At 59.8% G+C, this 18,180-nt stretch overlaps 1 protein-coding gene across 2 annotated transcripts in view; it reads right to left on the reverse strand.

Moving 5' to 3' along the window:
* The window catches only part of TSPAN9 (tetraspanin 9), a 190,454-nt gene continuing 173,982 nt past the window's right edge, over nt 1,709-18,180 (reverse strand). For both annotated transcript variants that reach the window (XM_018048626.1, XM_018048625.1), the window contains 6 exons: nt 10,028-10,219; nt 9,599-9,673; nt 7,635-7,736; nt 6,848-6,979; nt 6,402-6,485; nt 1,709-4,951 (listed from right to left, as the gene is read on the reverse strand). In XM_018048626.1, coding sequence (XP_017904115.1) covers nt 4,880-4,951; nt 6,402-6,485; nt 6,848-6,979; nt 7,635-7,736; nt 9,599-9,673; nt 10,028-10,219 — 657 coding nt within the window. In that variant the 3' untranslated portion in view covers nt 1,709-4,879. The remainder of the gene's footprint in view (nt 4,952-6,401; nt 6,486-6,847; nt 6,980-7,634; nt 7,737-9,598; nt 9,674-10,027; nt 10,220-18,180) is intronic.

Below are 18,180 nucleotides of genomic sequence, written 5' to 3' on the forward strand. Positions count from 1 at the left end.
ATGACGAAACCAAGACATGTTCAGTGAGAGCCCAGTGCTCACGTGGACACCAGCCACGTGCAGAGTGGGAGCCGAACCCAGGCTCCAGCCCTGCAACCAGAGCTCTTTCCACCCAGACCACCCAGACGTGGTGCCCCGCTAAGGCTGAAAGCTCAGGCTCAGTGACAGCCAATAAAACAGTTGTGGTCAGGAGGGATCTATAGAGCACACAAAGGCATTTTAGGAGCTGTGAATCAACGTCAACCAAACGAGATTTAGTTACAGCCCGCAGCCCTCTCCTCCCTGTTCACGAGACCCATGAAGCCTCCGTCGGGTTCCAGGAGCCCTCTCCTGTTGAGAGAGGCACTCATGATGCCAGGAGGGAAGGCAGGAAGGTTCCTTCTCCCCCCAGACTCCGGTCCATCACCACGGCTTGTCAGTCCTCCCGTGAGTCCCTCTCTCTTTCCTCGCATCCTGCTGGTATACCTGCCTTGGTTGTCACTGCAGCCAGAGGGCTGGCGCTTATCACACTAGGCTTCAAACCTCTCAGGGGCTCCCTCTGCTCTTTAAGAGCAGAGTTCAAGCTCTCCCACCAGCTCACAGGCTGTGGTCCCTGCCCAGCCAGGGTACCGTGCATTCATGTGGCATAGCTCAGTTGACAGGTGCCCAGCACTCACATTGCAGCCAGGATGCTCTGGGGCCCAGGGAGCCAGCCGGCTGCACTCTGCTCCCAGAAGCAGATAGCACAGGGGCTGGGTGGGCATCCCCTTGGGACATCCACGGGCTGGGGGCAGGAATGAGAGCAGGACAGGAAGGGGGAGCAGCCCCACCACGCTCTTATGACTTGGTTGGTCCTCAGTGGATGACGGGGTCACTGGCCCCTCAGCCCTAAGGCCCTCTGGTAACCATCCTTGGGGAGGCTCTCAGGGGCTCCCACTCTAGCTGGACCTTTGAGGGGGTCACCTCAGACCCCCCAATCCTCAGCAAAGCCTCAGGGGCTTCGGAACACGGCAGCCATGGGAAGGGGCCCCAAGGTGGGTGCTCAGGACAAGTCGTGCCAACCTGGTCTCCCCGCAAGGAGGAATTCGAGGATACCCCGAGCTGTACCCACCCTTCCTTCCCGCCCAGCCCATCAACCCGCCTCTCTTCTGTGCCTTGTCACCATGACAGTGATGGCAGAGGAGAACCACAAACCAGAGCCCCAGCCGGGGAGCCAGCGAGCATCCCACTGCAGCCAGCAGACCAGGGCTCTCGAGGTTCCTGGGCCCCCCTCTCCCGACCACTGACGAGCATCTCACGCTGATGGGTGTGTCCCAGGGCCAGGTCACAGTGTGAGGTCCCCTCAGTCCCGGGTGAGACATCAGGCCCACAGGAACATCGCAGGCACTTATCCCTGACAGCCCTGCCCCACAGGGGCCATGGATGACTTGTTCCGGGACTGCTGCCACACACAGGTACAAACCCAGCCCACAGGATGGGCCATCAGTGGTGGGTGACAGACACTGAGCTGGGAGCTGGCCTCTCATGCAGCCGGTCCAGACCACTCAAGCTGGCCCCTGACGGAGCCTGCATCCGCTGACCAGGACGAGGAGGGCGTGAGGACTGCTCGGCCCCCAGAGAGGCAGGCCGCCCACCTACAGATCTGTAGCTGGGGCCCGAGGAGGGGAGGAGGCCCCTGCCCTGGGCGCAGCGCAGGGGACTCAAGAACACCACAAAGAGACAGCCTGCGTGTGCTTTTGACACGTTACCAGCTTTTATTTAAAAACATGCTAAAAACATGGCGTTCCACAGCCAGGACCAGGATGAAGGAAGCGTACAGATGTGGCATCGCAAGCAGAAAAGTGCGCTGAAACCAGCCCACGGGACCCCGCTCGGCCATGTCTCCCCGGTGGACGGGGTGCGGGCAGGAGCCCCAGCCTCGCCCTCGACGGGGGGCCCGGTCAGGAGGGAGGCGGGGGCGTACCCTGGACCCGGCCGCAAAGAGGGGAGGATGGGAGGACGGGAACACCACAGGCCAGCCCTGCAGGGCACCTCCTGGCTCTGTCCGGCCAGGTCCCTGCTGTTAGCACCTCCACCAGCGGTGGGCAGGGGCCGGAGAGGTGGGGACCTCCTTTCCATCCACCTGGACCATGCTTTGGCCACCAGAGCAAGGAGGGATGGCCAACAGGTCCGAGTCAAACCAGAACACCTGCTTGAGGGTCTCAGAGGGGTGGGAGGGCGATCAGCAGCCTTGCCAGAGTGAGAGGCTCACACTGGCGGCAGGGGGGAGCTGGGGGTGGGGGGTCGCACAACTGCTGCCCCTAGGGGCGGTGCTCAGCCCTGCTTGCCCACCTGCCCTGCACCCACCTGGCTGCAGAGAAAGGCCGGGTGGAGGCAGGCATGCCCCTAAAGGCTGCAGAACCTTGGCCTTTGGAGTCCACTCTAACCTGCCTGCATCAGACCCCCTGGAACTGACTCTGACCTGGGCAGGGAGCTGCCAGGGAGGGGACTTACTCAGGTAGCTCTGGCGTGAGCCCAGAGTCAGGAGACACCGAGAAGATGCCAAGCCCCGTCACTTGACAGCACGCAGCGTGCCTTCTGTGCAGCAGGGGAACCGCTCTGCACGACGGAAAAAGGGTCGCAGAAGGGCTCTCCCCTGGTACACAGAGCCTGCTGCCCCATGCGGACGCGGCCAAATGACCGATCAGCCAAGCACAGGGTCAGGCAAGAAGGCAGTTTGGGGAACTGTGGATAAGGCTCTGCAGACAGATGGACGAGGCGGGGTGGCTGGCAGGAGGAGGGAGACTGAGGCAAGGGCCCCAGGGCTGGAGGGCACCCCCTAAGCTCCAGAAACATGAGATTCCAGGGAGACCCAATCACCCCCAAGGTGCTAGGCTTTTCCTGTTGATTTTAACGAAACTTTAAAATTGCATTGATAGGCATAAACAACGGCCCCTCAAAAACAAACACTACGCCGCAGTCCCAATGCGCCACTCAAATGCTCGTGTGCTGAGGGTGCCTCAAGGGGGCAGGGTGCACGTCTATTCTGGGCTCTGCAGACCTGGGTTCCCAGGGGAGCCACTGAAGCTCCTTTCCAGGAAGTCAGGCCCAGAGGGTGGGGAGGGCCGGTCCTGTGTGCACCGGCCTATCCTCCTCCCAAACCCCGCCCACAAGCTCGCCCACAGGCACCCCCACTCCTGTCCCGGGAGGAGGTCTCTACTTCACCCAGCTCACCGAGACCACCCTTTTCTCCGCTCCCCACCACCCAGAAGCACGACCCTTGAACACACAAAAGTTCTGCACTGCTGGTCCCAACCGTCTTATGCTTAAGGAGAGAAGGGGGTGCTGGCTGGGTGTCAGCTCTTGGACACACAGGATGGGGAGGAGACAAAGCGGGGGCCCGTCTGGGGAAGTGCTAGCTGGTGAGGAATCTTTCCAAGCTCAGCCCTACAGATTCTTAACTTATATTTCAACTGCACAACTTGCTTAGACCAGCGTGAACCCTGGTGGGGGCACCTGGCTGCGGCCGGACACCCCCCAGCTGTCTGACTCAGGTTGCTTTGTCCTGGGGCCACCGTAACAGGATCCCTCTGGGTTTACTCGAGTTTCCTCTGCTTTCCCTTGGGGTCGCAGAGGACATGATCACCAGCCACCGCCGCATCAGTGAACCCCGAGCAAGGAGCTGAGGGTCCTGGCAGCCGGGTGGACATCCACCCCTCCCTCCCTCCCTCCCAGCAATGACTCCAGCCGGACCATCACGGCTCCCCCCGCCCTCCCCTCTGGAGGTCGTGGGTCCTCTGTCACTTCTGAGCAGCTCCACGGAAGGACTGCTTCCCCTTCCAGAAGCAATGTGAGAGAGTGAGCAGCATCTGAACTAGAGAGGTATTTGTCCGAGAGTTTCTAGCAGGAATGTCTGTGAAATAACGGGTTTGCAGAACCTGTCGCGGGAATCCCCCGCAAGGGGTGGAAGGGGAGCCTCCCAGCCCGCAGAGGGCAGGTGGGAGGAAGAAGGAAAAAGAACTGCTCATCAGAGATGCGTAAGGACCCACGCCTGCTCGGCCTCGTTCCTGGCAAAGCACCCCCAGCCCCCAGAAGACCCCCTGCCCTGTGTCTCGCTTCCATCCCGTGCCTCCCGCACCCCTGTCTCCCCTGCCACCTTCCCCCAGGCTCCCCCCTCCCTCAGTGCATCCTGGCCACAGCCTCCTGAGTGTGCCCAGAGGTCTGTCCTGATAGAAACCAGACGAACGGACGTGCCCTGTCCCTTCCCGTCCCCCACCCACAGAAAGAAAACCAAACCATTACAGAAAATCAACGCAGTACAAAGTTATAAATCAGAAAGCTAACCCTAAACTTATCTGAGAGATAGTATTCCTGAATAATCATAATCAGAGTAAAATAAAATTTAGAAAAAAGTTACACTGTAAGGTATAAAATGTCTGGGTGAGACACTCCCACAGCCCAGCCCGGCCTGGAGACGGTCAGCCGGCCCCCAGCCAGTGCACACCCCCTCCGGGTGGCTGGAGGGCACCGGGGCCCTACTGAGCAGTCTCTCCACCAGAAGGCAGCCCTGAGCGCCCCTACCCCCACCCCATGCCATGCGGGGGAGACAAAGTGTCAGCTGAGGAAGAAAGACAGGGCAGAAACGCATCAGTGCTGGGGGCTCCAGGAGCACGCCCCCCACCCACCCACCCTGTCTTCTTTGGCAAATACACAGGAATCCGGGCGCCCCAGCACCCCAAGGTCTCTGCATTTCCTCCCCCGCCTGCGGCCTCCGCCCACCGACAAGGCTGCGGCAGGTGGCCAGGAAGGCAGGCCAGGGTGGGGATGCAGGGGTCAGCAGTCTGGAGGTGCAGGCGACACAGAGCTGAAGGCCTCCTCCCTCGCACAGTGTCTGCGGGGGCCGGGGCGCTCGGCCAGCCGCTCAGGCGTCGTACTTCTTCCCAGTCCGGTGGATGTGCTGGAAGAGGGTCATAGAGAAGGCCATGCCCAGAATCTGAAAGACATGGGGCCAAGGGGCCTTAGACAGGGGCCCAGGGGGCACCCAGCACCCGCGGGGGAGCCCCTCTCATTATGCAGACACCAGGGGGTGTGAGGGCGAAGCAGAGCTAAGAAGGGCCGCACATGGGGAGTTTGGCCCCTCGGACTGTCCAGGCTGGATGTCACCCGGCTGTGAGGCCCAGAAACCTGTTTCAGAGCATGGTGAGGACAGAGGCCTGACCCTAAATGGGAGGGGGCTGAGGAGCTGGGGAGTCGGTGGGGAGGCGGCAGGAACGCTGAGCGGAGTCCCGGGGCCCACGGCACGGTGACTCACGGCTGCTGCCTTGGGAGGATGTTATGGCCGTCTGTGTCCCTGCACCCCCTGGGTCCTGACGCACTGGAGGAGCAGGAGGGCAGCCTGCCCACCCCTCAGGCAGCAGGGCACAGCATGGACCCGCTGGCTGGGGACACTCACTGCCTCCGTGGCTCCCATGCTCGAGGTCTGTGGTGGCCCTGGAGGCCGGGGGCTGGACCCAGCCCAGCCCCAGCACCCTGCTCCAGGCCTTGCCGTGGGCTGCCCTGACCTGAGCCCCACTCGGAACCACACAGCCTTCTCCCACAGGCCTGTCTCCCCTCGGAGCCCCGAACGGGCACAGTGGCTCATCCGCCAAGCTCAAAGTCTCTTCGACAAGCAGACTCGGTCCGAACCGCAGGCCCCAGGGTTTAGGGAAGAAAAGGGACTTCGAGCAGGATGTCCGTCTCTCTGTGGGCCCACCGGTCAGGGGTCGGGGCTCACCAGGGGTAGCAGCTACACACAACTGGGAGAGGAGGGAGCCCCCAACCTCCAGAAAGACGGGGGGTCTCCTGTTCCCACCGCGTCAGCCTCCTGGTCCAGGAGGGAGCTGAGCATCTCTCCTGTTCCCACCGCGTCAGCCTCCTGGTCCAGGAGGGAGCTGAGCATCTCCTTGGCACCCTTCTCTGTCACCCATGCTGGGCCGTGCAGCACAGCCACCCACAAAGCGCAGACCAAGGAGGGCAGCCAGCCCTTCCCCAGCGCCCTCCCGGCCCAACGCTCCGGGTATCAGACTCACATAGTGCTAAGAAGTGACCCGTGATCAAGCCCACTACACAGATGCGGAAACAAAGGCACAGAAACTGAGCTGCGTGCGCCAGGTGGCACACGCGCACAGGCGCTGGGGTGGGACAGACCCCAAGGAGGCTGCCCCTGGGCCTCCTTACACTGTGCCACGCGCTTGGGTCACAAAGTAAAAAAGGTCCCTGTGCCTAGGGGGACAGGCCTGTCCCAGCCAGCCCTTCCTGCAAGGCCAGCACAGGCCCAGGGCTCAGGGGGACGTGAGGAGGCTCGGGCAGGCCTGGGGCGGGTGGCAGGGTGGCGCGCAGGCCCTGTAGGGAGGGGTCTCCCTCAGGCTGTCCCCTCCACCCCACTGGCAAGATGGCCCCCTTACCTGTGTGATTAGAAGGCACATCCCCACCGTGCCGAGCACGTGCTTATTGTCAGCAAACCACTGTTTGACCTTCTCATAGCAGCCCTGGGGAGTGAGGACCACAGCTTCAAGTGCTGGGGTGAACCGTGGACCCTCCTGCCCAGCCCCCACCTCACTTCCCTTTAGACCCCTCCCCCACCCCGGTTCCGTCCACAAGGCCCCACTGCACAGCCCCAGAGCCCTTTCCTACCCGACTCTGACTCCCCGAGACATGGGCCCAGACGCTCACTTGCCACTGCCTTTCGGCTTCAGGCCCGTGTGCCCTCACCCATCCCACATTAAGCCACCTCCTCGGTGTCCTGGGCCACCACCCACCCCCACCCACACTGTCCACCCAGGGGCCCCCGGGGTGCCCAGACTCACCGTTCTCCACTGTCCACCCAGGGCCCCCGGGTGCCCAGACTCACCGTCCTCCACACGAGGGTGGTGTTGTTTTGTCCGCAGCCCTGGGAGTTCTCCATGCAGCAGCGGTCGGGAACCGTGTTCTCCCCCAGCACCGAGAACCAGTCTCTGTAGTCGGTGACGCCACAGCAGTGCATCTGTGGGAAGGGATGGGGGTGGGGCGGTCAGACGGGTCTAGCTCGAGCCTTTCCCTGCTGCCCAGCCCCACGGGAGCTGGCCCCCAGAGTCCAGCTTGCTTGTCCCTTCTCTGGGCCCCAGCCAGGCCCAGAGGACGGAATGATATCTCCCTCCTGGAGGCAACCGCCTGCTCTCTGAGCAGGGTGCTGGGCACTGGGCACTGGGCAGAGCACTCAGCCCTCTGCTTGTCTGCGCCCAGCTCTTGGCTTCGTGATGGCAGCCCCGCCCCAGGCTCCACGTGGAGCTACACGGACACGTTTCCTCTTAGGACAGGGTTTCCTGAGTCACAACCGGGGAGGCAGACCTGTTGCTAAAATACTGTCATTCGTGCTGAGGCTTCAGAAAGGATGGGACGGAGGAGGTGCCCTCCTGATGGCCCATCTTGATTCCCAGCTCCCAGCCCCTTGGATGGCTGCTGGCCACATCCAGGCCCCCACGCAGCCCACCACCCGCCCCGCTGCCCCGCTGCCCCGCTGCCCCGCTGCCCCGCTGCAGCTGCCGCCCAGAGCACCATGTCTGACCCAGAAAGCCGGTGGCCCAGCCCAGGCTGGGAGGCGGAGTCTGAGGCCCAGGCCCCGCCTTCCACCCACACCTGCCCCCGCCCCCAGCCCTCACCTCTGCCTGGATGATGTTCCAGGCGTTCTTCAGCCCCACGTTGTTCTCCGAGTTGTACAGGAGCAGGCCCTCCTTCAAGTCCTTCTTGGCGTTCTCATTCACCTGTCGGGCGAGGGCAGACTCAGGTTGGGGTTGGGGGGGGGACCAGGAGGCTGCCCCTCTCCCCAGGTCGCCCAGGTGAGCCGAGAGTGCCGGCCCCGCAGACTCATGGGGGAGGCCTGCTGGGGGCCGGAGGTAACCCCCGTGAGAGCCGAGCATTTCAGGAGGGAACAGGGACCCTCAGAGGCGGAGACAGCACAAGGCCCCCAACAGCTCCCCTGCTCCCAGGACATGCCCCCCACAGGCCACGCCGCTCCCTGGCCCATGACATCCCACCTTCCCTGCTGGCCATGTGGGAACACACCCTGGGAACTGTAGGGCGCAGAGCCGCCGTCCAGAGTGTGGGGCCACCCCTCGCCAGCAAGTTGCTTACCCTCTCCCACCTCTGCCTTATCTATAACACTGGCGCATAACATCCACCTCGGAGACAGTTGTGAGAGTTCAAGGCATGATTCCCATGAAGACCAAGAACAGGGCCGGCCCACAGGCATCTCTCAGTATCATCAGTGCCTCCTTCATACAGATGCAGAGGAATCACTGCTTCTAACCCTCACAGTGACTCTCCCTCTCGGTGTGGCCTGGGAGACTCCTTCAGGACCCGAGGGGCAGATGGTTACATGGTTCTGGTTACCATGAACAGAAGTGAACAGAAGTGCCCTTGAGCCCTAAGTCTGCACACTTGGCCAGTCATTCTTGGTGGTCCCAGAGGAAGTTCCCCGACTGGGTGGAGAACTGTCCAGCCTGCACAAGGGTCAGTCCTTCTTAACCTCCTGAACCCCCAGTGCAGCCTGAGATCAGCTGAAGTGAGTGAGTGAAAGTCGTTTTCACTCAGTCGCGTCCAACTCTTTGCAACCCCATGGACTGTACAGTCCATAAAGTTCTCTAGGCCGGAATACTGGGGTGGGTAGCCTTTCCTTCTCCAGGGGATCTTCCCAACCCAGGGATCGAACTCAAGTCTCCCACTCTGCAGGTGGATTCTTTACCAGCTGAGCCACAAGGGAAGGACAAGAATACTGGAGTGAGTAGCCTATCCCTTCTCCAGAGGATCTTCCTGACCCAGGAATTGAACCAGGGTCTCCTGCATTGCAGGAAGATTCTTTACCAACTGAGCTGTCAGGGAAGCCCATGAGATCAGCTGCCTATCCCCAAAGGCCTCTGGAAAAGGAAGCACAGCTCCCTTGATGCTGAGCCCTATGCAGTATCACCTGGAAAATTCCACCGTGTTACCTCTGGGTTACCCTCCCTAGCACCCAGCCCAGCCACCCAGTGAGTTCTGCGCAGAGTTTCTGGCCTAAAATGTGAACTTTTCAAATTCTTGGAGAAGAGCTTCAATAAATTGGAGAACTTCAAGAATTTGGGGCTTCTCAAGTTCTTGGAGAACTTGACCCTTGTCCAAGTGGTCAGCACAGCTATGCTTGAATGCTCCCAGTAACAGGGAGCTCAGTGGCGCTACCCAGCTAGGGCTAGGGTTAGGGCATCCCTGGGTGACTAGAGGGTCTACATCCTAAGACATGCAAGTTAGTCCCTGAGTCAGGAAGATCCTCTGGAGTAGCAAATGGCACTCCACTCCAGTAGTCTTGCCTGGGAAATCCCATGGACAGAGGAGCCTGGCACATTACAGTCCATGGGGTCGCAAAGTGTTGGACACGACTGAGCAACACACACACACACACACACACACACACACACACACACACACTTCCTAAGACAACACAAGCCACAAGCAGATGAGCGCCCTGCTGCCCCCACCAAAAGCTCTCGTCTCCTCAGAGATACAACTCGTCGGTGCTTTTCCTCCAGATTCCCTGACCCAACCCCAAGGGTGATGAGACCTCATGTGCCCCCTCCCCTCCTGGAAGACTCACCTTGTCCATGTAGACAAAGAAGAGGATAATTAAGATCAGCTCTGCCAGGAGGATGATCAACAGGACAATGAAGAACTGGAATGAGAAGGTGCAGGCATGGGCACGTGGTCATGGACTGGGAGGGGTCGCAAACAGGATGGCAGGGGGCAGGCTTCCCAGGTAGGGAGGGGCCGCCACTCCTGAGGATCCCATGTGGGCAGGGGAGGGAGATAAAGCCTGACAGCCAATCAAGGAGTGGGAGGGGTGCCTAGGCTGGGGGTAGCCAATCATGAGGAAGAGGGGTGTGGTCATTCTAGAAGCTCAGGCTAGACACCCAGTGGGCTCAGCAGGCCCCAGTGTTCAGAGGGCTGGGGGTCCGGGGGGGCTGGGGGACTAAGGGGACTGGGAGACTGGGGGGCTAGGGGGCTGCGGGGCTGGGGTCCAACTTACGCTGAGGAGGAGGCACCTGTTCTCCTTGATGGCCCCCAGGCAACCGAGGAAGCCCGTCACCATGACGATGGTGCCTATGGCGATGACCAGGTTGGCTGCTGACAGTGAGGGGAAGCTGGGGGAGAAGGTGGCAAAGTTGCCTTGCGACACGGACAGCCAAATGCCCACTCCAAGCAGCCCACAGCCACAGAGCTGGAGAGAAAGGAAAGCCGTTAGCCCAAATCCATCTCCATGGGACTCGGAAGACCGCCGGTCCTGCCCCAACCATCCCCGCCCCTCCACCCCATCCCCGGTCCCAGCCATGAGACATGGAGCAGGTACCACAGGGCCCGAACTACATTGCAGGGGTGGTGGCCTGCACAAAGTCCCCAGCCTCTCCGCGTCTCAGTCTCCTCATATGGCAAATGGGATGACACCAGCCTCATGACCCCTGTAGGGTCACTTCAATGAAGACAGATTAAACAGGGCACGGGGAAAGCAGGTGACAAACACGGAAGGTCCCAGCTGCACACGCAGGGCTGCGGGCGTCCCACTGAGCAGAGGCCTGGAGCTCAGAAAGGAGAGGGGATGGGGTGGGGCCAGGGTGGCCAGGGAAGCAAGTGAGGGCTTTGGGAGAGAGCCTCAGAACCCCGTTCCTCAGAGCCAGACTCGGCGGCCACTGCGTCCCGCCACCCTGATGAGAAGGGGCACTAGCCCACAGAGCAGGAGGAAAAAGTCCACAGAGCTGGAAATAGGAAGGAGCTCCCTGGCCCGGCTGAGGGGCTGGCTGGTACCCGCTGTGCAGGAACCCACCACTCCCCACACACCCCCAGGGAGCTGGCAGCTGCACCCAGCTCTGCTGCACGGCTCCCTGGGGCTGCGATGCCCATGACGACGCGGTCTCCACAGCGGCCTGTCTTCCGCTCCATAAACTGACACTCCCTCCTCCACCCCTGCGGAGCCTGAGTCCATCAGTCACCAGGTATTTACTGAGGACCTACAGCCACAGGCTTCCCTGGTGGCTCTGGCGTAAAGAATCCACCTGCCAAAGCAGGAGACATAGGAGACGCGGGTTCTGCCCCTGGGTTGGAAAGATCCCCTGCAGGAGGGCATGGCAACCCACTCCAGTGTTCTTGGCTGGAGAAACCCACGGGCAGAGGGGCCTGGTGGGCTACGGAGGCTCCTACAGAGGTTGCAGTCGGACACGACTGAGCGATTAAACAACAAGAGCACAGCTGTCAGCACAGTGGTGCTGGTGTTAGGGAGCTGTCTTCCCGGGGCCTCTACTGGGGCCAGATGAGAGGCAGGGAAGCACAGCTTCCCAGACTGTATGCTCGGGGAACAGGTGAAGGGCCCAGAGCTCAGGTGCCAGGTGGAGGCGCAGCCCCACAGACAGGTGGATGGGGCAGGTGGAGAATGAGACACTGCCCGCCTCTTCAGGACCACTATGAGAATTTAAAAGAAAGAAGCCCTGTGGAGAGGGTGACAGGGCCAGGCGCTGGCCTCTGGGTAACATTTCATGAGCCAGGTGCCAGGCTGCGACGCTCAGAATCCAAGCCTCCAGGGAGCAAACACGTGGCAGCGAAGGCCGGGCAGCCACATGCAGGCGGAGAGTGGGAACAGACAGGGCCAGAGGCTCCTGGAGGAGACGCACTTCATCCCTCATCTGTTCCACAAACCGGAATGGCGCCGCCGCTCAGGAAAGCCAGGCCCTGCCCTGAGCTCAGGGAGACACCCTGGGGAAGGGGGGACGCAGACATCACACAAGCAAACAGAAGACAAAAGTCCAGGTGCAGTGAAGAAAAAGAAGTCAGAAGAAGAAAGAGTCAGAAAGTATTGGGGGTCGGGGCGGTGGCGGGGGGCGGTCAGGGAAGGCCTCTCGAGAAGTGTCATTTGAGGAGGGACCCATGAAAGGAGCGACTTTCCAGTGATAAAGAATTCATCTGTCAGTGTAGAAGGTGCAGGGGATGGGAGTTCAGTCCCTGGGTTGGGAAGATCCCCTGGAGGAGGGCATGGCAACCCACCCCAGTGTTCTTGCCTGGAGAATCCCATGGACAGTGGAGCCTGGCGGGCTACAGTCCATGGGGTTGCAAAGAAGTTGGACACGGCTGAGCGACTAGGCACCAGAAGAGAAGTAAACCACGTGAATAATGGGGAAGGAAGTTCCAGAGAAGAAAGCAGGTGAAAAGCCCTGACTGGGGGTGAGCCTGGCCAGCTGGGGGCAGGGGAGGGGGCAGCGAGGTGACAGTGGTGAGGACCAGTGGGCGGGCCCTCACAGCATCTGTTCCCGGTGAGATGGCGAGCCGGGAGCAGGTCAGGGACGTGATCTGGGATTTCAGTAGGTCACTCTGGCTGTTGCGCGGAGAACAGGCCATTGGAGGGCAAAGGGGGCAGGCGAGCAGTCAGGCCACTGCAGTGACCAGGTGATGGGGCAGGGCGCTGTGCAGGAGTGCAGAGAGATGCTCCAACTCAAGATGCAGCTGGAAGGGCTTGCTGGGCTTTGACGAATGAGCAGGATTTTGATAAATGGGGAGATAGGAAGGTGGTCCAGACGGGGCATGACAAAGGAAGTGGGGCTTTTCCCACCGTCACTAAACCAGTGTGCTTCTGCTCAGTCATGTCCGACGCATTGCGACCCCATGCGACCCCATGGACTATAGCCCGCCAGGCTCCTCTGCCCATGGGATTCTCCAGGCAAGAATACTGGAGTGGGTTGCCATGCCCTCCTCCAGGGGATTTTCCCGACCCAGGGATTGAGCCTGCTTTTCCTGTGTCTCCTGCACTGCAGATGGATTTTTTACCCACTGAGCCACTTGGGAAGCCCCCCTAAACCAGAGATGCCCCCCAAGAGCTGCAGCGATGGAATCGGATGACCAGAGCGGCTGCTGGGTCCCCGCGCTGTGGAGAGCCACCCTGGCCCCATGCCCCGCAGCAGCCCCAGAGGGACAGGGCCAAGGCTCCAAGGTGTGGGCACACCAGGCCCAGAGCCCCCACCTTATGGGGTGCGTCTACTCGGCTCAGCTGGGGACTGGGTGCCACCACCCCCGCAACCACCAGGTGGCGCCTCCAGCCGGGTCAGAGCTCTGGATTGGCAGGGAGGCACGGAGACTATCCAACTTGTCACTGACTCTCTTCAACCGGTCACTTTCTGTGCTGCCGGCTCAATCTTTCTTTCATTAATCACCCCATGGAAATTCATGCTCTCCACGCTCAAGATTTAAGGCTCTACAAGCCAGACCCTGGAATGAATAACAGGAGACCTCGCAGCCACCAGCTCACTACTGGTAAGGAGGTAGGCTTTGGGACCCCCAGAGCCACCAAACACTCTATGCTGGAGATGCCCTCCCCCCAGCCCCAGGCCTGGGAAGGTCTTCAGGGTACCAGGCAGGGCACTTGATGCAAGAAATGCCAGCATCCGAGGTACCAAGGGATGACACTCCAGCTCCCCTACCCCACTGACGCTGAGTGGGCCCCGGGGGGATCCTCATGCCCCTCCTGGGGGAAGGGCCCCCATGTGGGAAAGAAACCTCAAAAGCTCAAAACCTCCAGGCGCTGGTCATCATCTCTGGCTTCAGGCTTCCAGCCTCTGACGTGCCATGCCAGCTCCCCAGAGCCTGCCTGGGAGGGGGAGCTGCTCCCCGGCTCCCACCCCTGCTTCCCTTTCTCTTCCTGCCCTAGATCGCCTCGCCCCAGGGAAGACTCGGGTGGGGCCTGCTGCCAGCACCAGGGCAGCCCCCACCCCAAGCTGCCAGTAGCTGGGACCCAAGCCCTGCATCTTCCCCTCAAACCCACACCCCCATCCCTGCCCCACAAAGGCCACTGCTGATGGCATTTGGAGACATTTCCTCCCCAAAGCAACAACATGTCTCAGACCCCCACCAGCTAGAATCAAGCCCACAGCTGGAAGAACCTTCAGGAGAAGGCAAGGTGACTCGGAAACCAGGACCCAGCCAAACTCCCAACCCAAAGACACCAGGCACCTCGCTATACCAGCCGAGCCTGGCAGGCATCCAGGGTGCCTTTACCCCAACCCCAACCAAGGGCACTTCGAGGTATTTTCCACTGGAGCTCCAAATGAACCCGCTTCCAGCTGTGGGCAAACCCTTGCATTTGCTGGTGACTTCAGCGTAGAGCAGTGCCTTCCTTTGGCAGGGCCCACGGATCTCCCTCCTCCAGGCTCACCCTTCAGAGGGACCCTTCAGAGCCCGCATCTTCCTCACCACCGTGGGCCCATCCAACAGAGGCACAGCAGGCAGACAGACCAGCAGGCTATGGCCTCATTGCTCAAGTCTACTCTAATTAGCCAACACCCCCACGGCATTTTCCCATCTTCAGTTGAAACCACACTGATTTGTAGTTTTAATATATGTTTCCGCCACATCTCCTAATGTACTTTTCACATAGCATCCCAGTTGTCTGGGGGTGAAGCCATAACCTCCCCTGAACCAACCTCCCTCTTGAGCTCCATGCCCCCAACTTGCTTAGAGTCCAGGGACAGCCACTGCCTGTGCCCCCCACAGCGGCCACCATTTCCCTTGCATGCGGGACAGCCTTCCCTGGGGTGACCTTTTGCATCAGGGCTGAACATCCCTGCCCAGCCCTCTGTGCAGATGCGCTGCCCACCCCCATGAAAATACCAGCACCCCCAGGCCAGGTTCACAGTTCAGCCATTCCACTCCCATTGTGGGGTCCAGAGCACGCCTGGACACTACAGACACATTTATTCCATGAATGAGTGGATGGGTGGGTAGATGGATGGATGGAGGGAGGGATGGATGGATAGGTGGATGGATGGATGAATAGATGCATGTGTGGATGGATAGATGGATGGATGAATAGATGGACGGATGGGTAGATGGGTAGATGTATGTATGAATAAATGTATGCATGTATATATGTGTAGATGGATGGATGAATGGTGTGGATGTATGTAAGGATGGATGGACAGATGGATGGATGGACAGATGGATGGGTGGGTGGATGGATGACAGATGGGTGGGTGGATGGATGGATGAATAGATGGATGGATCGATGAACAGACGTATGCATGTATGTATGTATGCATGTATGTATAGATGGATGGATGGATAGATGGACAGATGGGCAGATGGGTGGATGGATGGACGTATGAATAGATGTACGCATGTATATATGTATAGATGGATGGATGGATGCATGTGTGGATGTATGTAAATATGGATGGATGGACAGATGGATGGATGGATGGACAGATGGGTGGGTGGGTGGATGGATGGATGGAGGGTTGGGAGGGCTTGGGAACAGGGCCTGACACAGACACACAAACCCACCTGAAAAACAAGCCCCCCTCAATGCACCCGCTTCCCCATATAGCACCGAGTTCCCCCCAGCTCACCCGAAGCCCACCCTTCGCCTGTGTAAGTCGCCTGCTCTTCCTGCCCGACTCTCAGAGGTCCACACCCCCTCTGACTACCTTCATCCCCGTGGCCTCTGTGGCTCTGCAGGGGCCCCCACGCCCTCTTTGCTTTGAAGGAAGCCCTCAAACCCTCAGCCTCAGCATGTCCCCATGCTCTCTACAAGCCAGGGCCCAGTGGGATGTTTAACGACATTTAATAAATTAGTGGATGTGGAGAATAAGAGAGCAATCAGAAACGAGTTTAATTTCACAGCCAACGTGCCGGCTGATAACAATCCTGCCCTGCCCTGGAAGAAGCCGACTGCCAGCAACTTCACCACAAGGAGAAGAGGAAGCATCAGGACTGGGAAGGGGGGCTGCTTGGGGCTTCAGCCATCCTTACCTCTGGGGGCTCTGCAGCTCATTCACTGTCACGGCAATGGGAGGCGGCGCCGACGGATAGTGCTTCCGATTCGTAAGAAAGGGACAAAGTCCCCAAGCCACCCAGTAGACAAGAGGATGAGGGCACGGATGGGGTGGGCCCCTCCACTGAGAGGGCTCCTCCGTGCCTGTCCCTGGCTCTAGGGGTCAAGCTTCTGTCTGAGGCCCCCAGGGTCACCAGCCAATAACACACTCCGTTCTTTTTAGCACAACTCTAATTGGTCCAGAATTCTTGTTTATTAACTCAGGAATCTGCTTCCCCACGGCTAACATGTGTCAGTCCTGGTTTTGCCCAGGAAGCCCACCAAGCTCAAGTGCGGCAGGACTTGAAGTTGTCTAAGTCCCATATCTAACAACATCCTTTCCCAGCCTTCTCCCGGCCCATAAAAAGGCTTTTAGGGCTCTCACCTCTGAGTCACCGGCAACTACGGAAAGGTAGGTTCCAGCGCTGGAGGGGCTGGCACGGAGAGCAAGACCCCACCCTCTCCCCCTGCACTCTGAGCTCTGTACCTCTACTAATCCAGCCTGCGCCGGCCCTGGCCTGGCTGGCAGCCACGACACAGGTGTGGCTCACACTGAGCCTGTGTGTGATTCAATCAGTGTGATTCCTCGGCCGTTCTTTTTTGGACCCCACACTTTGTCTCAAAGCCCCCGATTTCTTCACGACTTCACAGCCCCCAGTGGCACCAGCTGGCAGAGGTGACAGGGAGATCACACCCATATTTCTGAGCCAAATTTTCCTCCAAATAAACAGGACATAAGGCATTTGCATATCTCAAACCCAGTTACATGCTCATTATTGGAAAATGAGGTTATTTTCTATCTGAGATGGTTCTAGGGGCATTTAGACGCAGCCAGGCTTCGGGGTTGTTGTATTTGTTGTATTTGCTGTGCATCTCTGAGGTTAATAAAGCTCTTAAATTAAATGTTTCCTGAGCCCCCTTCTCTCCAGAGAACTTTGCAGGGATGTTGGGAATGTGGGAGCCCCTAGTCCGATCCCCTGGCACACCCTGTCAGTCCTGCTACGACACCTCTTGCCGTGTAAGGCTCTGAAAAGCGCTGGGGGCAGGGCGGCTTCCCTGGTGGTCCAGTGGGTAAGAATCCACCTCCTAACGCAGGAGACACAGGTTCAGTCCCTGGTCTGGGAAGATCCCACGTGCCATGGAGCAACTAAGCCTGTGCTCCTCAACCTCCGAGTCAGCACTCTGGAGCCCGTGCTCTGCAATGAGAAGCCTGCACACTGCATTGAAGAGTAGTCTGCTCGCTACAACTAGAGAAAGCCTGCGTGCAACAATGAAGACCCACCACGGTCCCCCCCAAAAAATGCTGGGGATGAAAGAGCTGAGATGGGGGAGACGTGAAGACAGCCCTTCCTCCCTCCAGGGGGTTCGGGCTCCGGATGTGGGTAAACGCCCAGGCACCACAGCCCTGGCCCCCAGCTGGTGTCCTCTGATCCCGACAGGGACAAGGAGGGGCTGGTTTTGCTGAAGTGCTGCCCATCTGTTTGGGCTTCCTGGCCTGACCTCAGTGCATTGGGACCCCAGGGTGATGACCAGTCCTGTGGCTGTCTCTGGGCTTCAAAGGCCAGGTTAGGGGTGCCAAGAGCAGGCCCAGATCCCAGGACAGCTGGGATCAAGAAGCAAGGACTAAACCCGGGAGTGGCGGGGGTAGAGGGGGGGAGGTGTCTATCATGCACTCTCTCAACACAGCCCCCTTACAACTCAGGTCCTCCAAACTGTCCCTCCATTTGGGAGAAAGGCCTGAAGGGCACCAGGGCTCCCCTCCCCCACCTACACCTACACCCCCATTCCCAGGCCATCTGGGCTCGTCAAGTCTGACAGCAGGGCCCAAATCAACCTTCTCAGGAGCCAGCATCTTTCCATCTTCTCAGACTGACCACAGGCCCGCTCACTCGGTAGGGAAACGGAAAAGGAGGCAGGAACCAGCTCAGAGCTCCCAAGGGGGCCCGAGCGAATGGAGCCCGAGGATCGGGCCCAGAAGGACCACAGAATGGTGTGTGCTTGAGATGCCAAAGCACAGCGGGTGACACGAAGCCCCCACCGGCCTTGCAAACGGGCCGTGATCACCCACTGGTGCAGCCACACTGACCCAGGCCACCAGCCCGGCAGATCCGCACCATCTTCCCACTCAAGCAGGGGTGGGGTGGGGTGAGATGGGTGCAGGGGAGAAGGGTCACACAGGGAGCACTGCAACCCAGCGTTCCCAAGCCCACTCCCCAAGGATGGAGCCCCCAGACGTGGGGTCCCCTCTCCTTGGGAGAGCACACAGTCATTCTCCATCATGCTCGGAATACGCCGAAGAAGCAGGCTGAAATGGCAGGGAGCAGGCTCAGGAGAAG

Source organism: Capra hircus, chromosome 5 (assembly GCF_001704415.2).
Source record: "Capra hircus breed San Clemente chromosome 5, ASM170441v1, whole genome shotgun sequence".
NCBI classification, from domain to species: domain Eukaryota; kingdom Metazoa; phylum Chordata; class Mammalia; order Artiodactyla; family Bovidae; genus Capra; species Capra hircus.